The sequence below is a fragment of the Amphiprion ocellaris genome, chromosome 8, assembly GCF_022539595.1.
Source record: "Amphiprion ocellaris isolate individual 3 ecotype Okinawa chromosome 8, ASM2253959v1, whole genome shotgun sequence".
Taxonomy (NCBI): domain Eukaryota; kingdom Metazoa; phylum Chordata; class Actinopteri; family Pomacentridae; genus Amphiprion; species Amphiprion ocellaris.
In genome coordinates, this window is record NC_072773.1 from 23,568,022 (window position 1) to 23,593,396 (window position 25,375).

The 25,375-nt window shown below is 39.7% G+C and overlaps 2 protein-coding genes across 11 annotated transcripts in view; both read right to left on the reverse strand.

Annotated features, from left to right (window-relative positions):
- The window catches only part of LOC111586478 (6-phosphofructo-2-kinase/fructose-2,6-bisphosphatase 2-like), a 28,344-nt gene extending 10,235 nt beyond the window's left edge, over positions 1-18,109 (reverse strand). For 2 of the 6 annotated variants that reach the window (XM_055013270.1, XM_055013271.1), the window contains exons 1-16: positions 17,973-18,109; positions 15,507-15,688; positions 14,397-14,522; positions 13,872-13,968; positions 13,573-13,639; positions 13,405-13,479; positions 12,100-12,156; positions 11,873-11,997; positions 11,162-11,369; positions 10,222-10,368; positions 10,035-10,139; positions 9,168-9,297; positions 6,928-6,990; positions 6,767-6,831; positions 6,363-6,436; positions 5,323-5,523 (exon numbers count right to left, since the gene is read on the reverse strand). In XM_055013270.1, coding sequence (XP_054869245.1) covers positions 5,323-5,523; positions 6,363-6,436; positions 6,767-6,831; positions 6,928-6,990; positions 9,168-9,297; positions 10,035-10,139; positions 10,222-10,368; positions 11,162-11,369; positions 11,873-11,997; positions 12,100-12,156; positions 13,405-13,479; positions 13,573-13,639; positions 13,872-13,968; positions 14,397-14,522; positions 15,507-15,591 — 1,625 coding nt within the window. In that variant the 5' untranslated portion in view covers positions 15,592-15,688; positions 17,973-18,109. Of the gene's footprint in view, positions 1-972; positions 2,141-5,322; positions 5,524-6,292; positions 6,437-6,766; positions 6,832-6,927; positions 6,991-9,167; positions 9,298-10,034; positions 10,140-10,221; positions 10,369-11,161; positions 11,370-11,872; positions 11,998-12,099; positions 12,157-13,404; positions 13,480-13,572; positions 13,640-13,871; positions 13,969-14,396; positions 14,523-15,506; positions 15,689-17,972 lie in introns of those variants that run through there. The other 4 variants (XM_055013272.1, XM_023296204.3, XR_004846193.2 and 1 more) reach the window with 4 other exon arrangements.
- A 2,570-nt stretch (positions 18,110-20,679) lies between these two features.
- dlgap4a (discs, large (Drosophila) homolog-associated protein 4a) overlaps positions 20,680-25,375 on the reverse strand; it is a 97,158-nt gene continuing 92,462 nt past the window's right edge. For all 5 annotated transcript variants that reach the window (XM_035947096.2, XM_035947094.2, XM_035947095.2 and 2 more), the window contains 3 exons: positions 24,057-24,148; positions 23,526-23,678; positions 20,680-23,156 (listed from right to left, as the gene is read on the reverse strand). In XM_035947096.2, coding sequence (XP_035802989.1) covers positions 22,932-23,156; positions 23,526-23,678; positions 24,057-24,148 — 470 coding nt within the window. In that variant the 3' untranslated portion in view covers positions 20,680-22,931. The remainder of the gene's footprint in view (positions 23,157-23,525; positions 23,679-24,056; positions 24,149-25,375) is intronic.

Genomic DNA, 25,375 nt, shown 5'->3' on the forward strand with positions numbered 1-25,375 from the left:
AGGAGACGCCTGCAGCATTGGAAACTATGGACACTGAAACCTTGTCACTTATTATTACCTCTGTGCTTTCACTAAAAACAACAAAAGTAGACAAAAAATATTCAAAAGTTTAAGCCAAAACTTCAGTAAATCTGACCTTTGTGGTGCTTATTGTTCAGTTTCAGCTGAAATGGTTTTGAGAGGTGTTGATTAACTGCTGGCCACTGGCTGCTACAGATTGTGGAGGTGTTCAGCTGTATTGCATTAAACTGGTGAATGCTGGTCGGCGTTTCCATTGCTTTGTCCAACACACTGACATCAGTAAGGTGGGAGTAAATCCTAGACACACATCACTGTGATGCAATCCAGCTCAAGAGCAACAGGAACAATGTCTTCCAAAATGTTCACACAGCTGAATGAACAATAAAACCTTTATAACTTAGGGTAGGATTTATTGCAGGACTGTTGTGTTAGATAAGGATATTTTATCGATATTTTTTTTTTTTTTTTTTTTAAAAGTAATTTTACAGAAGATTTCCTTTTCCATTTCTGCAATACACAAAAATGTCAATAAAATTACAAAAAATAGACTGGAATGTTCAAGTCTAATGTAAAATAATATTAGAGATCTGTAACTATGAACTCTATTTTTAAAAAACGTAATATTTTAGACATAAAAGACACAAAGACAATTTTATTTTAAATCACAAATATTTACATTTAGGTATGGTGGGACTCTGTGATAGTGTGGGTGACAAAACCGTTGAGTAGCACAGGACCAAAAAAAGCATCATGTGGTCATAAACAATAACTGAATCTGTGGTGAAAGATTTATAAGATGCATCACAAAAACCAGCACGCGCACACGCACGCACGCACGCACGCACGCACGCGCACACACACACACACACACGTCTTCACCAAACTAAATGCTTTTCCTCGGGTCAAAATAAGCATAAATACTCTGGAAAGAACAGAAGCCAGTGCAAATAAAACAGTGTGACATTAAGTTTATTCAGTGAAATAAGTGTACAGTAACATTGAAGCTTTTTAAAGCCAATCCTTCAGTTCAAAGGTTACATACTGTGGCGAAATATTTGAAGTATTTTGATCAGTGTGTCACAGCCTTGTATTCATTTAAATAAAGGCACTTCAGCAAATGACTGAAACATTCAAATGAAAGTCATGTGAATGAATCTTACCCACATGGATTCTATAAATTTAACACTACAGTAGCACTGATTTGTTTTTAATTAAAAAATTAAAGCATTAAAACTTAAAACATCCAATACTGTTGAACATTTTAGCATTTTACATATTTGCATCAATTTTGTGGGATTCAAATGTGATCAGCTTTATATGAACACAGTTTTAGGCAGAATATATTAAAGCCATTATTTGAGCAGAGCACAAAACACACAAGTAGGCATCTTAGAATAGACAAGTGAACTCACTGTTCCAGACAAAAGCAGAGACTCAGTAGCTAATGCACTTTTTATAGGGCGGGATGAAACATTTAATTCATTTTTACAGCTTGTGTCTGCCCAAGCTAAACTGCAAGTTTGCAAGCTTAATTTAAACTTCAGAATAAAATAATTACTACATCTTGTCAGATCATCAGAGGAAGGATGCACATTACCTGGGAATGTTTAAATAGGAAAGATAAAGAAACAATCTGAGGACAAATTAAGGCTTCCTTCAAGAGAGGCACTCTTTTCTACTAAAACTGAAGGCAACACCTTCCACCGACGTATATGATTCATAATCACATTCTACATTTAATGCAGAATAATAAGACTGGAAAGGTTTCTTGACTACAAATCCTTGATTTGTATATCTGACACGGATCACAGTCCAGACTACAAGTGTGTGCACATACATGCTAAAACCAAAGAGATTAAACACACAAAAGGTTACACAGATACAATGTGTTATACAGTGCTTAAGAATTCATGGCTGAAGCTGGCTTTTACTGCTGGTCATCACAGCTGGTGTTAACTCGTGGAGGAAAGCCTGAGTTAAATAGCAAAATGTAGGAGTGAGTACAGATGTTCCACGTGACAGATGAGAAGAAGTTACAGAAAAAATCTCTTCATGTGCTTCCTGTTACACTCCGAACACACTCATCTGTGTCTGCAGCACTGAAACCGTTCAGAGTGCCCTGCAAGATGGAAAAAGGAAAGGACAGAAAGTGGAATGCATTAGGAAAAACACTGAACTAAAATAGGAAGGAGGCATTTGTTTTGACTGGCACTGACTGGAATTGAGCTAATATTGAAGTCTGAGATCACAAGCCATCGTGAAACACCCCATTTCTGTCCACCTCCAAGTTCTAAAGTGCAGTACATGCTTGTAAAGGTCACTTTGTGGCAGGGCTCCAGACTGCAACTAAATGGACGCATTTTGCGACTAAAATTTGAGACATCCATCCATCCATCCATCCATCCATCCATCCATCCATCCATCCATCCATCCATCCATTGTCTTCCTCTTATCCGGGGCCGGGTTGCAGAGGCAGCAGGGGAAGCAGGTCATTCCAGACATCCCTCCCCCCAGTGACGTTTTCCAGCTCATCCTGGGGGATCCCAAAAAGTTCCCAGGTCAGACAAGATATATATTCCCTCCAGCGAGTTCTGGGTCTGCCCCAGGGTCTCCTCCCAGGCTGATGTGTTCGGAAAACCTCCAGAGGAAGTCTCTCCGGACGCATCCAAATCAGATGGCCAAACCACCTCAACTGGCTCCTTTCGACGTGAAGGAGCAGTGGTTCTACTCTGAGCTCCTCTAAAGATTCCCCCGAGTCTTCAGGCTCTGCCTCCCCCACAGAGGACGTGATTACCAGGTTCAGGAGTTCCTCAAAGTGCTCTTTCCACCGCCCGACAATATCCCCAGTATGGGTCAACAGTTCTCCACCCCGACTGTACACAGCCTTAGCAAAGCCCTGCCTCCCCTTCCTGAGGCGTCGGACGGTTTGCCAGAACCTCCTCGAGACCAACCGAAAGTCTTTCTCCATAACTTCGCCGAACTTCTCCCACACCCGAGTTTTTGCTTCCGCGACTGCCGGACCTGCCGCCCTTTTGGCCAACCGGTACCTGCTGGTATCGTGTCACCTCCCGCACCAGCTCAGGTTCCTTCCCCGCCAATGAGGTGACGTTCCACGTCCCCAGAGCTAGTTTAGCCACCAGGGGGTGGTGCGCCTAGATGCCCGCTCCTGCCTACTGCCTGGTTGGCATAGCACTTGACCCCGATGTCCTGCCCAGAGGGCGGTGGGCCCACCGGGCTAAAATTTGAGACAGTGCGAGTAAATTTTTCATCTACTCGCGCATGTGTGACCAGTAAATTTGCCGATTTTAATAAAATTATTATTGAATATTTTTTGTTGCCGAAAAAGTTCTGCTCCACATTTCTGCAAAGTAGTTGACAGTAATGCGCAAATGAGCTGGTTTACCAACCGACACTAACTCCAAAAGAAGAAGAAAGGAGACGAACACCAAAGGAAGAAGACGGGCCAATGTGTGTGAGAGCGGGGTGTTGGGGTTATCGCGCGAATCCACAGGTCCACTAGATGCGATTTTATCGCACATCTGAAAATCGCACGGATGGCAGGCGGTCACAGGCGGGTCTCAACATTGTCACATGACAGCGCTCGAGCAACAGCGGGCCGCTACGTGGTCACGTGACAGCGCTTTCAGCCTGACAGTCTGGCAGATGGGTCGGATAAACACAGCGGCTCGGTCGCAAACTTTCCCTTTTATTTTAAAAATACTTTAGCGAAAAGTATTTCTGAAAGCATGTGAGGTGAGAAATAAGCTGAATCTGTCCTCGTTTTAGTTCACCGACGGCTAGTTTAGATGTTTGAGGACAGTTTTCACGATGTGTGAAATCTCCGCACGACACATCGAATTTGCATAAAGTAGAAGTCAAGTCTACTTTACGCAAAAGAGCTGTGGCCCGCTCTGGGTAAACACACCGGATCACAGCTGGAAACACACCGCAACCGGACCAGCATGCAACATGCAGTTTGTTTCCAGCTGCGATCCGGTGTGTAAGCTGCCTATTATGTTGTGACAACTGCTGCACAATAAAATGTGAATTGAAAACATTACATTTTCTGCATTTATTGTTCAAATATTTATCAGTAATACAGTGAAAATTAGAGTAAATGTGAATATTTACTTTACAAGTCGATTTAGGTGTGCGCCTCTTAATTTTCTGCTTGTGCTCCTAAAATTTTAAGTTAGGGGCCACTGTGCTCCTAGGAAAAAAAGTTAGTCTGGAGCCCTGCTTTGTGGGCAACCGCACAGAAAAAACATTGGAAAGATTTACATCTGTCACTGCACATTCAAGATGCTTGTAAAGGGGCTTATGCCTGTTGTAAAAATGTATTTGTGTTTGCTGATGTTTTTCATAGTTCCTAAATGACAAAAAAAGATGCAATAGGTGCATTTCAGTAATAACTGATTACTGAAAAGTCTGTTTAATGTTTACTAATTCATTAAGCTGTGCACATTTGATATTCCTTTGGACATTAATAATAAATAAAATGTCATATTTTCAAAGGTGGTCAGCCTGCTACATATCTCTGCATGAGGTTAAAGAATAAAAGAGTGCTGCAGGTTTGTTTATATGCGACACTTTGGTTTGCATTTGCAAGAGTTTTGCTCATTTTCGAAGACATTTGTGTTGTGCACATCTTCACTGTTCAACTAAATAAACAAGTTAGCAAGTCTTTCAAAAGCAGTATAAATGGCATCCAGATAGCTCAACTGGTTGAGTGGGTGACCCATAAACAGGTGCTATACTCTCCGATGCAGCAGCCATGATTCGATTCCGGCTCACAGCTCTTTGCTGCATGTCCTTCCCCAACTCTTCTACTCAAGTTTCCTGTCTCTCTCTCCACTGGCTATTACAACAAAGGCTAAAAAAGACCAAAAACCATCTTAAAAAAAAAAGAAAAAAGCAGTATAGATTATTCAGTAGGACGGAGTGAAAGATGGATGAGCATCATTACACTGGGTTTTGTAGTTTTCTGATAAAAATGCAGCTACGTAACTTAAATTAAGAGTTTAGTGTGGTTCTTGTTGAGGGTATATATCAACATCCCAGCCCTTTATAATACAGCATGTAGAAGCATAGAGGAAAATGGAACAGATTAATTTATAAATAAATTAATATTTAGACAACTTTAAAACAAAAAAGTTGGAAAATAAGTTCCATTTTGGACCTTTCACTGTCAGGCTTGGATGTCCATAACAAAACATAATAACACTTTTTATCTAAATGAATTCGGGTTTTGAATCATTTTTACAAGCTGACTTATAACTATTACGTGTGACAGACACTGACCTCGCCTTGTAGCAATTCTGTCCCCTCAGACGCCTCAGAGAATTGCATGCTGGGTAAAGTGGGGGCCTGCGACATACGAGCATGTGGAGGGTTACCGACGCTGTACAGCCGAGGCCGTTTAATCTGGTCTTGGCTGGATAGAGGAGTGAAACTGTTCCTTCGGAGGAAAGCTGGTGGCACAGCGTCCGGTCGGGCTTTATTCTGGTCAGTGAGGAACAAACAGAGTGGAAAGATTAACACATTTTTTATGATATAATAATTAAACCTCTGCTTTGTTGAGCTCCATGTAAGTGAGGAGAAGAAAAGGGAAAGAAAACAGCAACAGAAAAACAGCCATAAATAGAAAAGCCATTGTCATGTTGGTCTCGGCAGGCAGGATATTCCTCCCTCCAGTTAACAGGAGGTTTTTTCAGTAACTCTGTTTATGTGTTAACACCCACTCCATCTAAGACTCTGGGTCTGAACACTTGTCACTAATCAGAACAAACTCTACCAGCAGAGAACAGATATGGAGCTCACTGATTAGGAAATGAACACAAAAGGCACAGTACTATATGTGTCATGCTGATGCCCTGATTCATTTCTTGAAAATGAAAACTTGGCACAGTAAGAAGCAGGTGGACAGTTTGGGTCTAATGCATGTCGAGTAGACCGGCATATAAAGAGTTCTAGTGTGTGCAGAGAGTTTTATGCATCTTGCCTTGAAGGCTGGATGTTTGGCTCCTGAGAGCTGAATAAGAAACTCCAGTGTGTAATTTTGGTTAGAATTTTTAAAAATAGCTCCAGTTTGTCCAGTCATGACTGTGGGAGTTTAACTGATCCTTCAGGTTGTAAGTAATGGACACACATTACACTGAACAGGATGGCTGGTGACAACTTCACTGATCTTGTGTTCTCTTCTAGTTTGTGTTTTGTCCTGTCTGCAGGTATTTCTGATTGAGTCTGATCTGCAGTTACTGGTTCCACCAACCTGTCCAGTGTTCATGTTCTCTGGTTTGTTGTCTGTTTGTTATCCTTTTCTCTCTTCCCTTCACCCTCACCCTAACTGGTCGAGGCAGATGTCCACCCCCTCCGAACCTGGTTCTGCTGGAGGCCTCTCTGTTTGTTGGAGTTCCTATGAAAAATTTGGGGTCAAAAACCTTCTAACCTCTCAACCTTAGAATTTAACTTACTCAGGTAAATCTGCATTTCATAGAATTTTTAGGCTTGTAACTGTTATATTTAAAACGTCTGGTAAATTCACAGGATAAACAACACTATAAACCAAATGACTAAACCCTAATATTCAAACTTGTTCAGTAAAGTCTTGTCTTTGAGTGTTGTTTTGAACGTTCTTCATAAATGACAGTGACTTGACTTATGCTGAACAGGATGGACGCCGAAAGGCTCCAAGAAAACTGACAGCATGTTTGTGACACAACACAGCAAAAGGTCCAAAGCTTACAAATGGTCTGTTCCTGTGAGTGTTGACAGCCTCCACCTTCAGGTCAAACATGTCCACTTTACAACCTATTAGAGGGAGACACGGAAAAAACGCATCACAACAAGGAGGCAAAAAAACTAAGAAAGCGGTTTAGTTGACTTCTGAACAAAGATGTGACCTACCATAAGCCACAGGGGTGAGCTTTAGGATCGTGTGCAGGGGACACTTCAAGTACGGCAGATCATCTGTGTCAAGAAAAATTAAAGAGACAAGTCAGACTTGGCTGTGCTGTGGTTTTACTCAGTCATGTTTTTGAATTCTCTTAAACGTTTGTGTATTTTTCTCTCATGTTTTTGAGGACACGCCTGTGGACAGCTGTGCAGCTCATGCTTTGCTGTATGATGGTTAGTTCATGTCTCTGTGTTACACGTCTCCAGAGTAGGGGTGCGGTGGGACAAAATGCCAGGCGGAGCAGCACCCACACTGGTTTCTGCAGTCATCGGCTGTGGTTGAGCCTTTAAACAGATGCTCCAGCAGCGACCACTTCCTCTGCTGACTGACGAAACCCTCTGTCTGCCCACAGCTAATTATGGCTTTGATTTCCAATAGTATTTTCCACTCTCGCCACCCAGTTAATGTTCATGTCTGGTGTTTTTCACTCTGTGCCAATTTTCACACATTCATACACACATTTTTGTCACGATTCTCCACAGACTAAACATTTCTACCATCATTGCTGTAGTATTTGCTTCATTGTTCGCTTGAGGAAGTGGACGGCTACTTGAGGTCTCTCTTTAATATTCCATAAATTCTGCCAGTTTCCCTTCAGTGATTATGTACAGAAACCATCCTTTCCAAGATCTTGATTGCTGTCATTCGCATGTAGACATTCTGACCTTCTGTTGAATCTTAATAGCATTGTTGCTGTTAATTGTTTATTTTAATTTCATTTATTTCTGCAGTTATGTGCTGTTTATGTTATATTTTATACATTTACTTTTGTCTTGATCCTTGAAAGTCCCACTCATGCATATTTATGATATAAAGAATCTATTAAAATACGAGTATGAGTATGAATGATGAGCCTTACATTACTGTCAACATATGAACACTGCAACTGTATTGAATTTTTTTGTATTTTTTTTTTGGTCATGGCTGTTGTTTGCACTATTAATACTGCTTGTTTTGTCTGACAATATTGCAGAACTCTTGCAGATTTATTAGATACAGTAATGCTGGTATGTTATGTTGGATTTTTAGAACTTTTAAACATTGTGGAAAAAACCCCGGAGTCTAGAGGTACATCAAACAACATCAAATGGTTTAACCAGCTTTCATTTTGCACTGAATTTGAAATTTTTCAGAATTTGGCACCCCCTTCTGATGGCATTAAAAATTACACCATGGCAGACAGCAAGTCTTGTCAAGAAATTGTTTGCTCTACCCATCATATTTTGGAAAAATACATGAATCTGTGATTCTACTCTTCACATAATAATCATCCTGTTGACTCTTGGCAGACAAAGATAAGTATAAAAACTGCAGACAAAACTTCAATATTCTTAGAAGGTTATAGCAAAGGAACACCTGGTGGGCAGACACAACATCCGCCTAACGAGCTGCTCGCCTATGTGCCGATTTCTGTTATACAAGTGATTCATGTAGTGAAAGAAAAGGGACAGTTGATGTCTGTAAAATCCCAAAATACAACCAGCAACTCTGATTCACACCAAGGTTTGTGTGATTATTACAATCTTCACACTAGACTTCACAGTTGTGTTGCGCCTTTAAAGTGTGCAGCACTTCCCTTGAATCTTATTTCAAAAAATTTTTTATGATGGAGCAGATATCCTTTCTCTGCTAAAACTACATACATTCCTGTGAGCTCTTACTACAGTTATTCGTTTTTCACTAAGCAAGTCCTGCTATTTAGGTGCAGTTTTCCTTTCCTTGCCAAGCTATTCGCCCGGTGCCAAATCCACAGAGTGCAGCAACAGCACATGAATTGGAAGAGCATATTTTTTGAAGTCACAACAATATCAAAATGCTGTGTATGCAAAGCAATAAGAACAGGAAATGCTTTGGGAAATGGGAATTCATCCATTAAAGTTTCTTTTGCATTTGTATGTCTACTAACTGAATTTTATGTTTACATAGATACTGAATGTCCCTACAGTGTCTTCAAAGGCCTTCTAGAACATTTTGTTTAGCTGCGTCTTGACACTGTTTTTCAACACTCAAGGAAACACTGTGTCCTTGAATTACATTTCTAAACTCTTTTGTTTAGACACTGCAAGTTTTAGATAAACAAGATGAACAAACAGGTGCAGACTAAGATGTTTGGGATCCCACAGTATTTGAAGGTATGCAATGCGAGGTTTTGTCTTGGGGCGTCTCATGTTTCGGTTTCTGTACACGTTACCTGCGCCCTTGTCCAGGAAATAAGCGAGTAAGCAGCGCATGACGGCCTGATGACAGATGACCAGAACGTTGCCCTGCCGCTCCAGCTCCATGATGACTGGCTCCAGCCGCTGGACCAGGTCCTGGTAGGACTAAGGAAAGATGACTGTTAGATATCAAGCCAAATGACAGAGCAGGGTTTGAGTCTGGTGCATTCAGTTTTCAGTCACATCAAAAATAAAGTGTTTTATAGGGCTGCAGTCGAGATTTGTCATATAGTTGCTATCGTTATTTAAATAATCTGTATTATTGCTGCCAAAATTGTTCTTTATGGCCTTCTACAAGTTATCTGCAGAGCTGCTGACTCACACTACATTTGTGTAACAGATGCATGTCATGTTTAACCTGTCAGGCTCAGATTTTAATGCCTTTCTGCATCATCTGATGGGAAAAAAAAATCACATTTCCACATGCATGTAGCTGATTGAGAGAATGACAAGAGTGTGCAAAGCTGCCATCAAAGCAAAAAAGGGGATAGTTTGAAGAATCTAAAATATAAAACATATTCTGGTTTAACACTTTTTTGTTTACAACATAATTCCATATGTGATCTTTCATAGTTTTGATGTCTTCAGTATTAATCCACAATGTAGAAAATAATTAAAATAAATTAAAAAAAAAAAACTTTGAATCCAAACTTTTAACTGGTACTGTAGCTCAGTGATGAAATCCTGGGCTGCTCCACAAATAAATGGCACAGTGATTAAAATATTCAGTGATTTGACTGACAAAATGCAATTTAACGTAACAGACAATAAAATAATTGAAGGCTGGGTGCACACGTCGTAAGAAGCCAAACATCACTCCAGGGGTGAGAGAAGATTCTTACCTCTCCTCCAGGGTAGCGGTAGTGATACTTGTCCTGGTCTCTCATGGCAAACTCCTCTGGGTACTTTTCCTCGATCATCTCATAGGTCATCTCTTCACACACTCCCTGAAACACAACGTAACAGTGAGGCTTATAGCAGGTGTGACTGAGTCCGTGGGTCACTTCACTGATGTATCAGATCACATACAGCATCTATTTCATTAAGGATCTTCCACTGCTCGTAGGGGACGCCCAGCTCCTCTGCTGTCTGAATGGTACGTCTCAGCTGGCTGGTCCAAACCTTCAGGTCCGTCAGTCGGTGCTCTTCCACAAAACCCTTCAGTTCTTCTGCAAACTGCCAAAAACAACATATAAAAATGACTTCTAACATGAGAACTGACACCTTAACACAGATTGGCAGTTACACAATGAATTAAGTAATGTTTCCCATAAATGCCCCTGAATCTGTTTAAAGCAAAAATATTTTACTGAAGCCACATTACTGGACTTTGATACATATTTTACAAATGCAGCAAGTTCAACAAGGAAGATCTGTTCAATTAGCTTCTATCACCATTCCCCTCTATGAATAAGAGCAACAACTGATGGTCTCTCCTCTTCACTACTTCTGCTTTGTCATACTATCAAAACCACTTTACACTTTATGTGAATGCTGCTACTTTTGCCCACATTCTCTGAGGCAATCAGCCACAAGACCTCGTTCATTAAATTCATTGGATCTCCACCTCATCTGAGTGGTCCAAGGTATCTCAGCTCGTCTGCAGCAGCCATCTGCTAACTCTAGCAGATGGCTTCTTTTATTTAGCATGCTCACGGTTCTGCAATAAACTTGTTCTTTACTGTCATAATCTGTCCTTATTAAACTTAGAATTTCAAATTTCTAAGATCTTGTTTAATTTTAGGCATTTTAGACATACTACAGCATGTTATCTGACAAGAGGATTGGATTGAGTGGATTGCACTGACTAGAGCTCTAGACTCTTACTTCTGTTTACAGCCTTTTTGCTAAGCTAACCTGCAGGTAGCTTCATACTTAAACGACAAAAAAGTGGCATTCGCAATCTTATCAAACATTCTGCCAAATGGAAAAAAAACAACAAAGAAAGGGAAATATATGGATAAAGCACCTGTTTCCCTCTCTCTGATAGTTCTGAGTCGCCCCCGATGCGTCCTTCCTGATTGTGATGGCTCTCTCCATGGCGACAGAGGTAGATGGAGTGGGAGTGGACATGGATGTTCATGAGGTAGTAGACTATCTTACTTTGGATGTAGTCCTGCACCCGGTTGACCAAGAAACGACGGCCAACGTTGATGACCTGAATGAAGGACAGGTTCCTGTAGGTCAAAGCGAAAACAGAATCATGCATATATACGTAAGTGAAGATACTGAAAAACAAGTCAAGGGTAAGAATGATATCTTGTACTTCTGGTGTAGTCTAAATAACTCATTCTGGGTCAATAGCTTGTTGACAAAAAGTAAGTAACTGTTCCTCCTCATGAAAATCAAATATGAAGAATACAGTCTCTGGCGCAGTAGGATTATGATAAATCTACAAATATTATCAGTTATTTAATGAAAACTTGATTTTAAAAAAACCCACCTGCAGTTCAGTTAGGTGGCAGGAGTTAAACAAATCATGACCTCCAATCACTTGTTTACGTGATAAATGAGCTCCACCTGCTGGACAGTTTCTGCTACTGCACGAATACGCACAATCCACATACCCCCATAAATGGCAGCACTAGCGTTTTAACTGACTTTTTTACTTTAAGTAGTTTAATGGTCAGAAGTTTTAAACTATACAACTAAGAGTTTATATCAGATAAGAACTCCTTACTTGTCGTGTTCATCAGGATCTAAAGGCTGGTAGGTCACTTTATAACATTCTATTCTCTTCAGAAAGTCCTCCATGACACTTTCTCTGTCCCTCTCAGGATAATCTGGACTGGAAACCTTCACATCCTACGTGAAAAACACATTTATAGAGATGACTCTTCAGTTTCATCAGTTCAGCGACTAAATGGTACAGATAATTTAACACGAAAATATAAATGCATCACTTACCAGAATATTTTCAGCGATGACGTCTGGGTCATCACATATTGATTCGACAAAAAATACCTGACAAAAGACATTAACAATAAGAAAATCAGAACCAGTTTAAAAATACACTATCTGCAAAATGATTCAACAGAAATCCCTAGATGATTGCGGTGTAAGTTCAGACGTACTGTGCGTGTCACTGATAAATCATCTGTTGTATAATTTGAAAAGGCTTTGAAACCTTTGACAAAAGAGATGTTCAACCTGTCCAGTCATGAAAGTTAGAGGACCTAATGGTGTCTCAAAATGTCTAAGACATGCCTGTTGAAAAGTTGTTCAACACTGAATCATTGTCAGTTTAATCTGGCTTCTTGAGAAGAATTTACACACAAAAACTCTTTTATGCTAACCTGAAAACAGATTTTTTTCAAAGTAGTGTCAATTAAAAATGATGATGGCAGAAGTATTCACCCTCTTCAAATCAGCATTTAGCAGATGCACTTTGGCTGCAATAACAGCATTTAGTCTGTGCAGATGGGTTACACCTGGACACTACAACATTAACCCATTCTTCTTTGCAAAACTGTCAGATTGAACGGTGATCCCTTTTCAAGTCCAGCCTCAAATTCTCAGTTGGATTGAGGTCTGGGCTCTAACTAGGCCACTCCAGAACATTCACCTTGCTATCTTCAAAGCACTTCTGTTCATCTTGGACTGTATGTTTCTGGTTACTGCTCGCTGAAAATCAAGTCTTCTCAGTAGTTGCAGTTCTCTTGCAGACTGCATCAGGTTTTTCTCTAGGGTTTCCCTAAACTTTGCTGCATTTGTTTTACCCTCTACCTTTACAAGCCTTCCAGCTGCCGAGAAACATCGCCACATCATGATGCTGCTACCACCATGCGTCACTGTGGGGACAGTGGTTTCATGATAATGTGCAGTGCTTGGTGTCTGCCAAATATAGCATCTAGTCTGTTGGCCAGAAGCGCAATTTTGGTCTGATCAGACCAAAGAACCTTCTTCCAGTTGACTTCAGAGTCTCTCACAGGCCTCTAATGAACTCTAGCTAAGGTTTAATATGATTTTTTCCCAAGTGGCTTTCTCTTTGCCACTCTTACATAAAACTTTGACTGGTTAAGAACAGGCAAAAGTTGTTGTATGCACGTTTTTTGTGTCTCAGCCAAATACTGTTTATTGGCACTGTATGGTTCAACTGACTCTAGGCTGTTTCTGATGTGTGAAATCTGTTTCTAGGTACCAGAATTTTAATAAATACCTTCAATACAGATAACAAAGATTGACCAGACTAATCATCAGTGTTATTCTGACCTTGTATGCATTATCCTTTGCAAAATTAAGGATGAGTTCCCTCCTCTCTCTGGTGGTGTTGGTGGCATCAAAGACCTGACCGACAACATGGAACATTTAGTGTAAATCAAGCTGAACGTGGAGTTTATTTACAAATAATACACACTGTTCAGTTTTTTGTTTCCTTACAGCGATCTGACCTCCCTCCTCATTCAGATAGGCCTTGACATCCTGAAGTGCCACCAGGGCACACTGTCTGTGGAAACGTTAGAAAAAAAACTAATGAGGAAATCACAACAGCTAGCCTTTAAAAGTCACCTTCAATGCATAATCTGCTGTAGTGGTTGCAGCGCCATTTGTTAAACAAATACAATGCAATTCAAAAGAGGCATTTGCATGGCTAACCAACATGAAAAGGACCCGGTGTTTTTGTTCAACTTAGTAGTAGAAGAGCAACAACGTCAAAAAAGATAAAAAGAAGAACTCACTTTCTAATTTGCATTGCTTCTTTATTGTCATGTCTGAAGAAGTCATAGGACTTGTATGACTTTACTGCTTCTCTCCTATAAACTCCAAGATTAAATACTGCAAGAGAACCAAGGCAGAGAGTCAAAGAAAGACATGCAAAGACAGTGAAAAGGATTCCTGTCTGTGCCCTATAGAGGCAGTGACCTTCAGCTCAACTGCATCTGCCAAACCTGTTCTCCTGGGTTCCATGTAGGTGAAAACATAATTGTACAACCACAAACACAGCGGTGTAATAACGATAACTATAACTACAAATTAAATCATTTTAGCCTTAAGCAAGACATTTTAACAAGAGCAATGTCCTTGAACACTATTGCTGTATTCACAATTCTGCTTTAAGCAACCTGCAGATGCATGTCTGTGTTTTATACACTGTTTTTATTGTCACTTCCTCATAGAGCTGCTTTTAATAGTTTTCTTTCCTGTGGTTCCATCAAATGGTACAATGTGCCTGAAGCTCAAACACACATTGCCTCTGTACTGACCCTTCGTTGGCACTCCAACCCAGTTGAGGTAGCGTGTCAGCTTCTTGGACATGTAGGTTTTTCCCCGAGCAGGCAACCCGATCATCACTATCACAGTGGGAGAGTTGGTCATGTAGGAAGCCCAAGCTGCAGTTGGCACATGCAGACAGATAAATGCATACACATCAATGTGATTTTAGTATTTATGCATGCAGAAAGAGGATTTCGTAACCTGTCAGCTCTCTCTAAAATGTCTCATTTGAAATCACACACACACACACACACACACACACACACACACACACACACACACACACACAATACACACAGAAAGACGTGGGAGGGTTGTGTAATAATCCAATGTCACCTCTGCTGTGTCCACTTTCTGATTAACATTTATTGTAACATTTCCGTCACACCACCATCGTCTCACGCACGCTGGTTAATGTTTCTCAAAGTCTTGCTGCTTAGCAGCTCAGCTCAGGAATCCAGTGTAACCTTGTCTGCTGGAGCATGAAATGGAAAATAGTCTGGCTGATTTTTTTCTCCCTGTTCTTTCAGTGTCCGTGGAAGACAGTCCTCCACTCTGGGAAGACAAATGTGCCAAAACAGACACGGCAAGAACAGACTTGACTCGAGATTATCAGAACAGATGTCTGCAAATTCTAAAGCTAGCAGTTGGGAATACATTCACATTTAACACATAGTTTAAAGAAATTTTAGAGCCATCGCACATTCCTGAATAAAAATTACTTAAAGTCTTCATGGGAAGTTAAAACTAAGCCCAGCTCTGACATTTTTAATCATTCTTGCTGATTACAGTACTGCTGTCGTTCAGGAGATGTGTTGTAGTTCCTGCTATTACAAACACACCCACACACACTGTATACATACTAATAATGACACAAGGCGTGTCAAAGTTGGCATTTCATATCAGTGCCTACTGCAACCTTGTCATTTTTCTTTGCTCGAGTCCAATAGAGCGAGATATCAGATTTTAAGGCAGAATGTTACAGAATCATATTAAGTAAAGTAATAATCTAGGAGCAAAGAGTTCAGTCATTAACAACAGACAGGTTTCATCTTCACATTTCACAGTCAGAACACAGAGAAGAAAAACAAACCACTCACAGCACTTCTTCTCAGTGGCCCTCATATCTGTCCTTTTGGCCTCAGCTGAGTCTTCTGTTGCAGGTCTCTGCTGTCGAGCGGCCATGACAAACCTGATCTGTGTCCTGCTGTCCTGTCACGGCTGGTCTGGGGACAGCGAGTTCAGGTCAGTGGGGACTTTGGAGTAGCATGTCAGATGCTGCCTGATGACACAGCAGATCAGAACAGAATTAATGCAGTGAGATGCCAGCAAAGATCCATTATAGGATGATAATACTGTAAAACATACTGCTGAAGACATGCAGCAAACACAGACTCCTTGGAGGAAACTCGTGGAACTGGTTACCACATTTTATCAGCTCAAGACAAAGAACTTCAGTTGTTTGTCTGTTAGCTGATGGTTTGATCTACAGAAAGTCTCTATTTGAAACATAGAAAGATTTTTCATCTGGCTGCTTCACAAATGCAAAGAAATGCTGCTTGTTCATTTGTCAATTTTATTTTAATTAATTATCTGCTGATTGGCTCATACAATATCTGAACATACTGAAACAAAGTCATCTCAATTTCCCAAAGCCCAAGTTGACATGTTATAAGGTGTTTTTTTTTTTTTTTTATCTGACCAACATACTATTTAGTAATGCTGAAGGGTAATATTTATAGTAGGTTAAGTTGCTCATTTTAAAATACCGTAAGGTCTACATTATTATATTAGTTTGGTTGTTTTCCATAATTGATATCTCTGTAGTGTCTCAGCATGAATATGTATTATAGTCAGGTAAAGCAGTTATATAATTGTTGTAGGGTTTTAAATTACTAAGGTAAAAATCACACCATAAATAACACTGTGGTGTAAACCTCAATCTACACTTATTAGGTTAATTTGTCACACCAATCAATCTATTTTACTAGTAAGGACGTTGGTCCAGCAGCTGTTGTATAAAAAAAAAACTACATGTACCTTGACCATTTTCACCTCAACTGGGCACTTCTGGTCCACAAGCAAGGCTGTATCTTTGAAAACTCCTCTTGACCAAATTGTTACAGTTCAACTAAATTTTTTGGCCTTCTGAGCATTTTTCTTCCCAGTTCAAATGTTCTTGTTGGGGTTTAGGTCAGGACTTCAGGGAGGCTAGTCTAAAACTTTAATTCTAGCCAATTTAGCAATTCTTTTATTTTCCTTGTGTTTGGGATCATTGTCTTGTAAGAACACAGAACTGCATCCAAGACTCAACCTTCTGGCTGATGATGATGATGGAAGTAATTCTTCTTCTTCATTATTAAGTTTACTTTGTGTTGTACAATGTCAGCCACCAGGGGTAAAAAAATTTACCCCTGGTGCACAGAATGCATTATCTATTAAAGGTTGTACAAACTGGAATACTTTACCTATAGCTATCAGAGAAAGCTCCACATTTGTCAGTTTTATGAGACAGCATAAGACATGGTTGATTGACAATCAAACATGTGAACACTGAGAAATTCAGGTACTTTAAAAACAGGCTCTTTAACTACAGTATAAGCACTTTATGACAGGCTATGCCTAGAAAGCACTTTTCTAAAATAGTAGCACTTTAGGGTAGGTTTAACTCAGTCAGTATTAATTTGTCGTCATCTTTGTTTTACTATATTGTTTTTAATATGTCTGTAATGCTGTATGTTTCTTTTTATGTGTGGCACAACAGATGGAAATTAGCTTTGTGCTAAATCTGGCGTATTTACTGCAACCTTGTGTAAACTATTATGAGATTGTATGTTCATTAATATGCATTGGCCCATCCAAGCAAATAAATAAAGCTCCAGTAAAACAGCCTCAGAATATAATACTTCCGCCACCATGCTTGATGATAGGCTTTGCGTTTCTCACGGTTAAGGGTTCACCCACTGTCCTCCAAACATATCGGTGGTCAATGTGGACAAAAAGCTCAATTTTTGTTTTATCTGACCACAAAACCTTCCTCTTGTAATTTTTTGTGTCAGAATTCAGCGTTAAATGTGTATATAAATACACACACAAATGTAATATGTATAATTTGCACATCATTTGAATAATTTTCTGTAGACAAACTTACTAACTAATCTAATTCAGCTCTATTCGGGTTCTCGTGATGAAATAATGAACTGCTTTCATGTGAGATGCCACTGACATTGTTTCTGACAGTAATGATGCTTAGACTCCGTCCTCCTCCCTCACAGGTTCATCAGCGCTCTGATAAGTGATGCTTCACTGTTAGCGACAAGTTAAATGTGTTATTCAGAGCCGCAGAGGAGTGTCAGTTCATCATTCCGGACATTCTCACATGAAACTGTCACCTGCAGGTTGAATGTGTGTCAGCGAGAGCAGAAGTTGAGTCTGTGTCATCCGCGTAGCTGCTACATTAACACGTAAACTCTCGGCCCGCAAACTTCATCACTTCTCAGTTCGCTCGAAGAAGATTAAAAACGCTACAGAAAAGATGCAACGAAACCAAAACGCAATGAACTTACCAGGGAGAGAGAGGCAGGTGTCAGAGATAGCAGTTTTTTCCCTCTTTGTTAGACTGCAGCCATCAGCTCACCGCCGCAGGACGCTGTTTTTCTTCTTCTTCTACGTTGATGTTTTAGCTCCGCCTCGCAAGCCGGAAGTCCTCCACTGATGTCAAAATACACGCTTTTCGTAAAATTTCCAAAATAATATCCTCTGAAGGCGGTTTGGGTATTTTTTAATACAAATTTTGACACAAAAAGGGGCGCCTTTTGAGGCTCTGTAACTGAATTTCAGGATTTCCAGTATGCTTGCAAAAATAAGTCTATATGAGAGTTTCAGAATCACATACTGCTACATTTTATTATCCAGCTCATACTTTTGTATAGAATGGTCATCGTCATTCTCCTACAAGGGAAAAAGGTGCTCTGGTTTGTCTGCATTCTTTAAACAAATGCAGTCAAATTGGAGGGAGAGAAGCAAAGTATGCGGTTTCACGGATTCTTCAAAATAGTGACAGGTGGAATTTTTTTGGTGGAACATTTGCACGCAGGGAGACAAGCCCTGTCATTAAAATGGATTATCCAGAAAAACAATAACAACAAAACAAACACACAATGCAAATCCCCTTCAAAACAATGACATTCAGACAGTTCGCCTTGGAAGTACCTCTGGACACAACACCAACTATTGCAGCAAAACTGAAATCTACATTCACATTTTATTTAGTCCTGTTTATTGTTTTTAAGATGCACCAATGACTCAGAGGAAAGCAGTGATATTGAATAAGATTATCCTGATGAAATGGAGAAAAGTAAAGTATTATATAGTAAACAAGAAAATGAGTAAAGATATTTTTACTTTGCATAAAAGTAGTGACACTGCAGTGTGAAAATACTCCACTGAAATCTTTGCAGTGTAGAAAACAATGTAGAATGACACTGAGTGCTGTATTATCGTGAAGTAATATTATTACTGATCCACGTTTGTGCAAAATATCGGCCTTTAGATATTTTGCGGAGTAACAGCACTAAAAAGGAAAATTTAATCGTGAGTACTTTAGTAGTACATTCTGCCAGGTGCTGTGATAAAAAATAGTGCAGTTACAAGCACATTTAAATGTTGTATTGTTTTATTTGGGACACATTCTCTGTACAGGCTGCAGGAGGAGCTATAGTCACTATCCTGGTGTGGGTTCATTAAAGGAGAATGCCACTAAATTCTGTTCTTTTGCTTTTGCTGTCCAGATGGTGGTGCTATCAGTGATTTTAAATATTAGCAGGTTGATCAGCTTATCGCTCCGTACCCAAAATGTAAATTAACCTTCCTAAATTCAACTGTCTTCAGTATTGTGTACTGACTGTATTGTAATAATCACTATGCAGCACACCAGAGGGAGTGTGGGTGGACTATGATGGGATGTCAGGGATATCTGGTGGAAAAGGACTCTTCACTTGATAGCAGCTTTTATTTGATATGGTGCCACTGTCTTTTACTTTAATATGTATACCGTATGGCCATAATTATATGGACACCAAACCATGGGATCTCTGAACATCTCACACCAAAATCAAGTGCTGTAAATGCCCTCATTTAAAGTATTTTGCTGCTATGAGTACTACTTGTACGACCACATACTAAGGTGGACCAAATGAAAGTGTTATTTTAAGGCATAAAACAAAACACACACACAAAAGAAACAGAAAGGCTTTGGGATCACACAGAGCATTTTTTTGGACACTTTTTTTTTTTTTGCTCCAAATTCGAAAACAATATAATTGAGGTAATTTGTCAAAATATATATATAAAGGAAAAACATACATGCATTTCAAAACTGAGTGGCATTCCCCTTTAATTCTACAGCTTATTTAATACAGAAAATATGCCACATAACTCACTGCAATCACAATTCTTTATTCTCTTAAAAGAAAGTAGCCTCACAGTGTCTAACTAATACACCATAACATTAAACAACCCTTCGTCAAGATATGTGCTTATTTTGTAAAATAATGGTTGTCAGTACAAGATAATCTGGAACTACGTAGTTTTTGCTCATTTTCCTAGCTGGATCTCTGAGAGGACAGATATGTGGCCAGAGAGAAATGACCACGAGGGCAAAGTCACAACAGATTCCCAGTGTTTCTGTCCATCAAGCAGAACCAATTTTTTACCACAAAGATTTTCATGGCAACTACATCTCACAACACTGTAAATTCTAGAAAGCCGGAGAACATTGCCTCGTCCACATGGTGGCTTGAATAGCACGTCCACATAATCTGCCTCCAGAGTTGCACCTTCTGGTCACCGCTTGTCCATTTTGTAGCCCTTTGGAACTCAAGAAGTACTGGTAAACAAACTGTCTGAAGATCCCTGATCAGGTCTCGCTCTCTTAAAGTTCAGTATGCAGGCAAATAAAGGGATCCGGTTCTCAAATGATACGAAAAAGGAAAGGACTTTCCACCATTTGTCACAGTTATACATACCCTGAATGCCTTACACAGATTGAATAGCTTCAGACCATTTAAAGGAATACTGAAAATTCACTGGCAAGGATCTTTGTATATTTTATATGTAAGAAGGCCATGCTTTTAGAGATTACACAGTAACAATAGAAGTTCTACTCTAATGCTTTTGAGTTATTTTGGTGTAATATTAACTTAATAGCTAATATTACCGCTGTGTCATGAATGACTGCAATAAAAAAAGACAGCAAGAATGATGACCCGGACATGTAGCAAAGGGATGTTTAATGATTTCTTTGGACAATGAAATGCACATGTCCATTGTTGATGTAATACAAATAAGAGAATAAGAAAATCGACAACGCAGTGTTGTGTCAGCATTCCCAGTTCAACTTCGATTCTCGTTTGAAATTCAAAATGGAGCAGAACAAAATGTCTGGAGTGTCACGCAAGAACTGACCAGTAGGGGGAGAGCCAGCTCTTACTAAAAAAAAAAAAAAAAAACAACACAAAACTAGGAAGTCAACCTGTACTTGTGCATGAGTATCAGCTATGCCTTGTTCGACTCGTGCACCCATGTCACTTGTGTTTTCATTTGAGAAACCAGAAACATGGAAAACATTCCGGTCCCGTAGTCCAAGTGTCATGAGTTTACAGAGTGACAAGGCATGGCGTATCAGGAGTGGGATGATGCAAACCCAAACAAACTTTGCTGAGAATGCGCACACAGGAAGTCAGGATCATATTAAATAATCAGTTTAAATAAAATCTTCATCAAGTGAGACTGAAATGTTGATCATTGCCATGTTGGCACAATACGATATCCCTCGCAGCACCATTAATTATTATAATTACACAAGTCAAGACATGTTTAGAATGACCTCATTTCAGCTTAAAGTCACAAAACGTGCCAAATGTCATCAATTTTTAAACTAATGAACAAAAGTACCACAGCTCTTCATTCTCAAAAAACATGGGTGGGAGTTCAAGCTGCTAGAAAGGGAAGCAAAGGAGATGGCTGATTTCAGCAAATTAAGCTTCTGCGTGACTACACCAAAACTAATTTTTCCTTAGAAGAACACAGAGTAGTTCTGGACTGATATGGAATACTTGGAAAAGGCTCTAAGCATGTAGCCAATTCTTTTGAGGTTATATAACAAATATTCCATCCATAGTGGTTTTTATTGTTCAGTTTGTGTTCAACCTGAGATTTCTGTCATTTCAAGAAATAAACACTCACCCTTCATGCTATGAAAGCCCTACTACAAATGCTGACTAAATAATTTAAGACTGGGTACCTACTGCATTGACTGCTCTACTATGATTTTATTATTGCTATGCTATTCCATGTCCTTTCCAGTAGCGAGCAAACCCCCACCCTCTCACACAGTCTGGTTGAATGGGAATGCCATATCAAGTGGTGAATGTCTTGGTCCCCTACATCACACGAGGATGCAGTGAAAGATCAGAATGATTCGGAAAACAAAAAGGTGGGCAAACTTGATCTGAGGTGAATGGAAAGTGCAGTGATCAAGTCGACACGAGCTGCAAATGCATACTTTTTCATACATTCCACTGTATCTCACTGGCTGGGCAGTCAATCTTTACATCTCTTACCAAAAACAAACCAACGTAAGACTTTAACAATGGGATTTTCACAGACACAGACTGTGCAGTGTGCGTTTGTGAAAAGGAGAGGAGCAAAGAGAAAGAGATGGAGTGAATGATTGCATCAAGTGCTAATATATCATGACAGTAAATGTACTCGATCTATAAAAAACTACCTTGGTACTGAACACTGACCTCTTTCTAACAAATAATCTGGTATACAACATTTACAAAATGAACATTGTAATAGTGTGATATTTATAATATATATGCTACTGCCTTCCTCTGGTTCTCTGCATTTTTCTACCTCTGAGTACATTAACGCCATCTTAGAATTCTTACACATTACAGCGTAGACACCACACCCAACGAGTGGCAGCCAAATACAAAGAGAGAACAGGAAGACTCTGTGGACAGTGAGTACACCTGCATGTGTGTCCTGAGTGTGTGTGGATGGTAGCTCAGCTCGTAAACCAGGCAGCCACAACTTGCCGGTAGACTCAGCAGTGAAGGGAGTTTTTAAGAGAGTAAACTTCTGGGATACCAAGATTCTTCAGCTCACAAGGTATAGGATGTCCTTATCCATGATACTCGCACAATTAAGACAGTCTTGAAATACTTTAGGAGATAATAATTATTATAATGTCAATAATAACAATAATAACAATAGTATTAAACATCTGTCAAGGTTACATCTGTCCCACGGCAGCAGGTTCATGATCTGCATTTTTCTGGATTATTTTTGCTGCCCTGTGATCCCCAACGCATCTCCTGTCATCAGCTGTGCTGCTATGAGGGATCGATCTCTGTGCATCCGTTGTTGCTCTGTGTTCGTCTCAGATCTGTGTGTTTGTGTCTATGAATGTCTGGAGTGAGTCAGGATTTTCCTCGATGATCGGTGCTGGTTCGCCCTCAGAGGCGGGTCTGGGCCTCAGGGACATAGATTTCGATGCTGTCAGCGCTTTCCGTGGCGGAGTTCTGTCGTACTGATGCTGCTCGCTTTGCTGCCATCAAACGCTTTCTGGCTTCTTGCCGCTGCTTGTCCACAGCCGAGTCCACACTCCTGTCCTTCCCTGCTGACAGCCGGGGCTTTGACGGCTTCTTTGGCACAGATGATGGAAGCTGCTTGTTGTCATCCTGAGGAAATGTGAGTGTTAAGACAGGAGAGAGGTAATGTACACTGAGGCACTAGCTGAAGACAATATTAATATAGTGCCATTTGTAAGCCATTAAGCATTTATTGAATTACTGTGAAGACAAACACCTTTCGGCTTGAATTTAGAGCAGAAACTAACAACTAACTGCCAATTATTTTAGCTATCAACCAACTGATTCATCATTTTGTCTGTAAAAAGCCTGTGGTCAATTTAAAATGTAATCTGTTTTTGGGTCAACGGTCACAACACAAAGGTAAGGTAAAACTCGCCCTGATTTTTTAAACGCTGATTAACTTGTGGTTGAAAGATTTATTATTTTCTACAACCATATTCAGGTAACAAACATCACCTTTTTCTCTGACTTCTCAGGAAGCTGCCAGTTGTTGGCTTTCAGCTGGTACAGCTCATCAAACTTCATGCTGATGTCTTCTATTGAGAGTTGTAGCAGATCCCAGAACCCTGCCAGGTCCTGTGCTGTTGGTCGTGGGTTGGCATTTACGTTCTAGTAAAAAGAAAATGAACACAGACGAATGGCTTTGAAGGAATCTAAGAAAAAAATACAGACATCCCTCCTCACACACATACTTCCTGGTCAGGCTTCCTTCGAGCAAGTGGTTGAAGAAAAAAAACATTTGATACCAATCAACAATCAGAGAAGATTATTTCATCAGTATTAATATTTTGACAGAAAGAACAGCAAGAAAATTGAGACATTACACCAGGTGAGGATCTATCACAGCATAGGTGAATTTCATGATTCTGCTTGAAAATATTGTTTCCTCCCTCAGCGTAACTTAACGAATGGACTTCTGCATGTCATTTTATGCAGGATAAATGATGTTGGTTCTAGACACATGAAAGATGTACTGAAGTCACTCACCAAGTTCTCATTACAGAGCCCTCTGAACTGCTCAAACTTCTGTGAGATGAGGAGCTGAGCACTGCCTACTGCACTGCGGATTGTCCCCAACACTGCAAAAGCAGACAAAATATGATAAATCATCAACATGCTGGCAAGAAGGATGAGAAATAAAATAAACATTATTAGCTAAAATGTAAAGATACACAAGACAACAAAAAGGACTTAAAGGCTATGAGTTCAAGAGCAAAGACCAGAGTCTGTCTGCACTTTGCAGCGTATGAAGGGTTAGAGAGCTACATAGGATTTATTCCTGTTGTCTAGTGATTAAATATTTATATTAACATTTAGCATTCTGTGACAGTGAATGATTTCCTTACAAGAAATGTATTAATCCAGTCTCGGGAAGGACAACAAATTACTCTATATTCAGCTATTTTCTGCTTAATATTTGCATGTAAATGGAAATTCATAATTCAGGTCCACAGAGAGTGAAGGGAAAGATAATCTGAAGGAGCCTCTACTGCTAGTCTGCTCCTTGCTCATTCATATTTAAGACACTGCAGAGATTGATCTGCCTAAAAGCCTGAGTGGTACTCTGGGAGATGAAAAAGTTAAATGACTCTGCGGTGGCTCTATTACGGCTAAAATAAAGCTTACTCCCCCTCTAATGAGCTGCAGCACTGCGAGTCAGTGGCAGTAATGATCGTGTCATGCTTTGTCTCATTGTCCGTAGGCAACGGGGACGAGACCTGACCCAGTCCCCTGTCTGTGAACTTCACTAACAGACATCAATTTAATCCTTCATTGCAATGACTTGACAAGACATTTTCTGTATTCTATTACTGATATGCCTCTTTTTGTCTGTTACTATGAAGCTCTTGTAGAAACTTTACTCTATAATTCAACTTGACATACTTACTCAAAAATTGAGTGTTTTGGCTTTTAAGATTGTAGTTCTAAATTCATTCATTCATTAATTGGACCATTATTTAAACTCGAAGTACATTAAGGTATGATGCCCTCATTTACAATATAGCCAGATAAAGTAAAGTATTAAAAGATGTTGGCAAACAAATAAGAAGCAAGATAGCATTAAAAATTCAAAGGAAAAGTTAATAAAATGATGAAAACATTAACTGAAGCATTTACATTTCAGTAACTTAATAGATCATGGGCATGAATCTTTACCAGATTTTGAAAAAAGTCTGAGTGTAAATGCATCCAAGAAGGAAACCTGATCATCTCATACTAAGAGACACTTACATCCAAATGTTAAACAGGCATAAATGCTGCTCCAATTTGTGTCCAATCTCTGGTGTGTTTTACTACTGAATGAT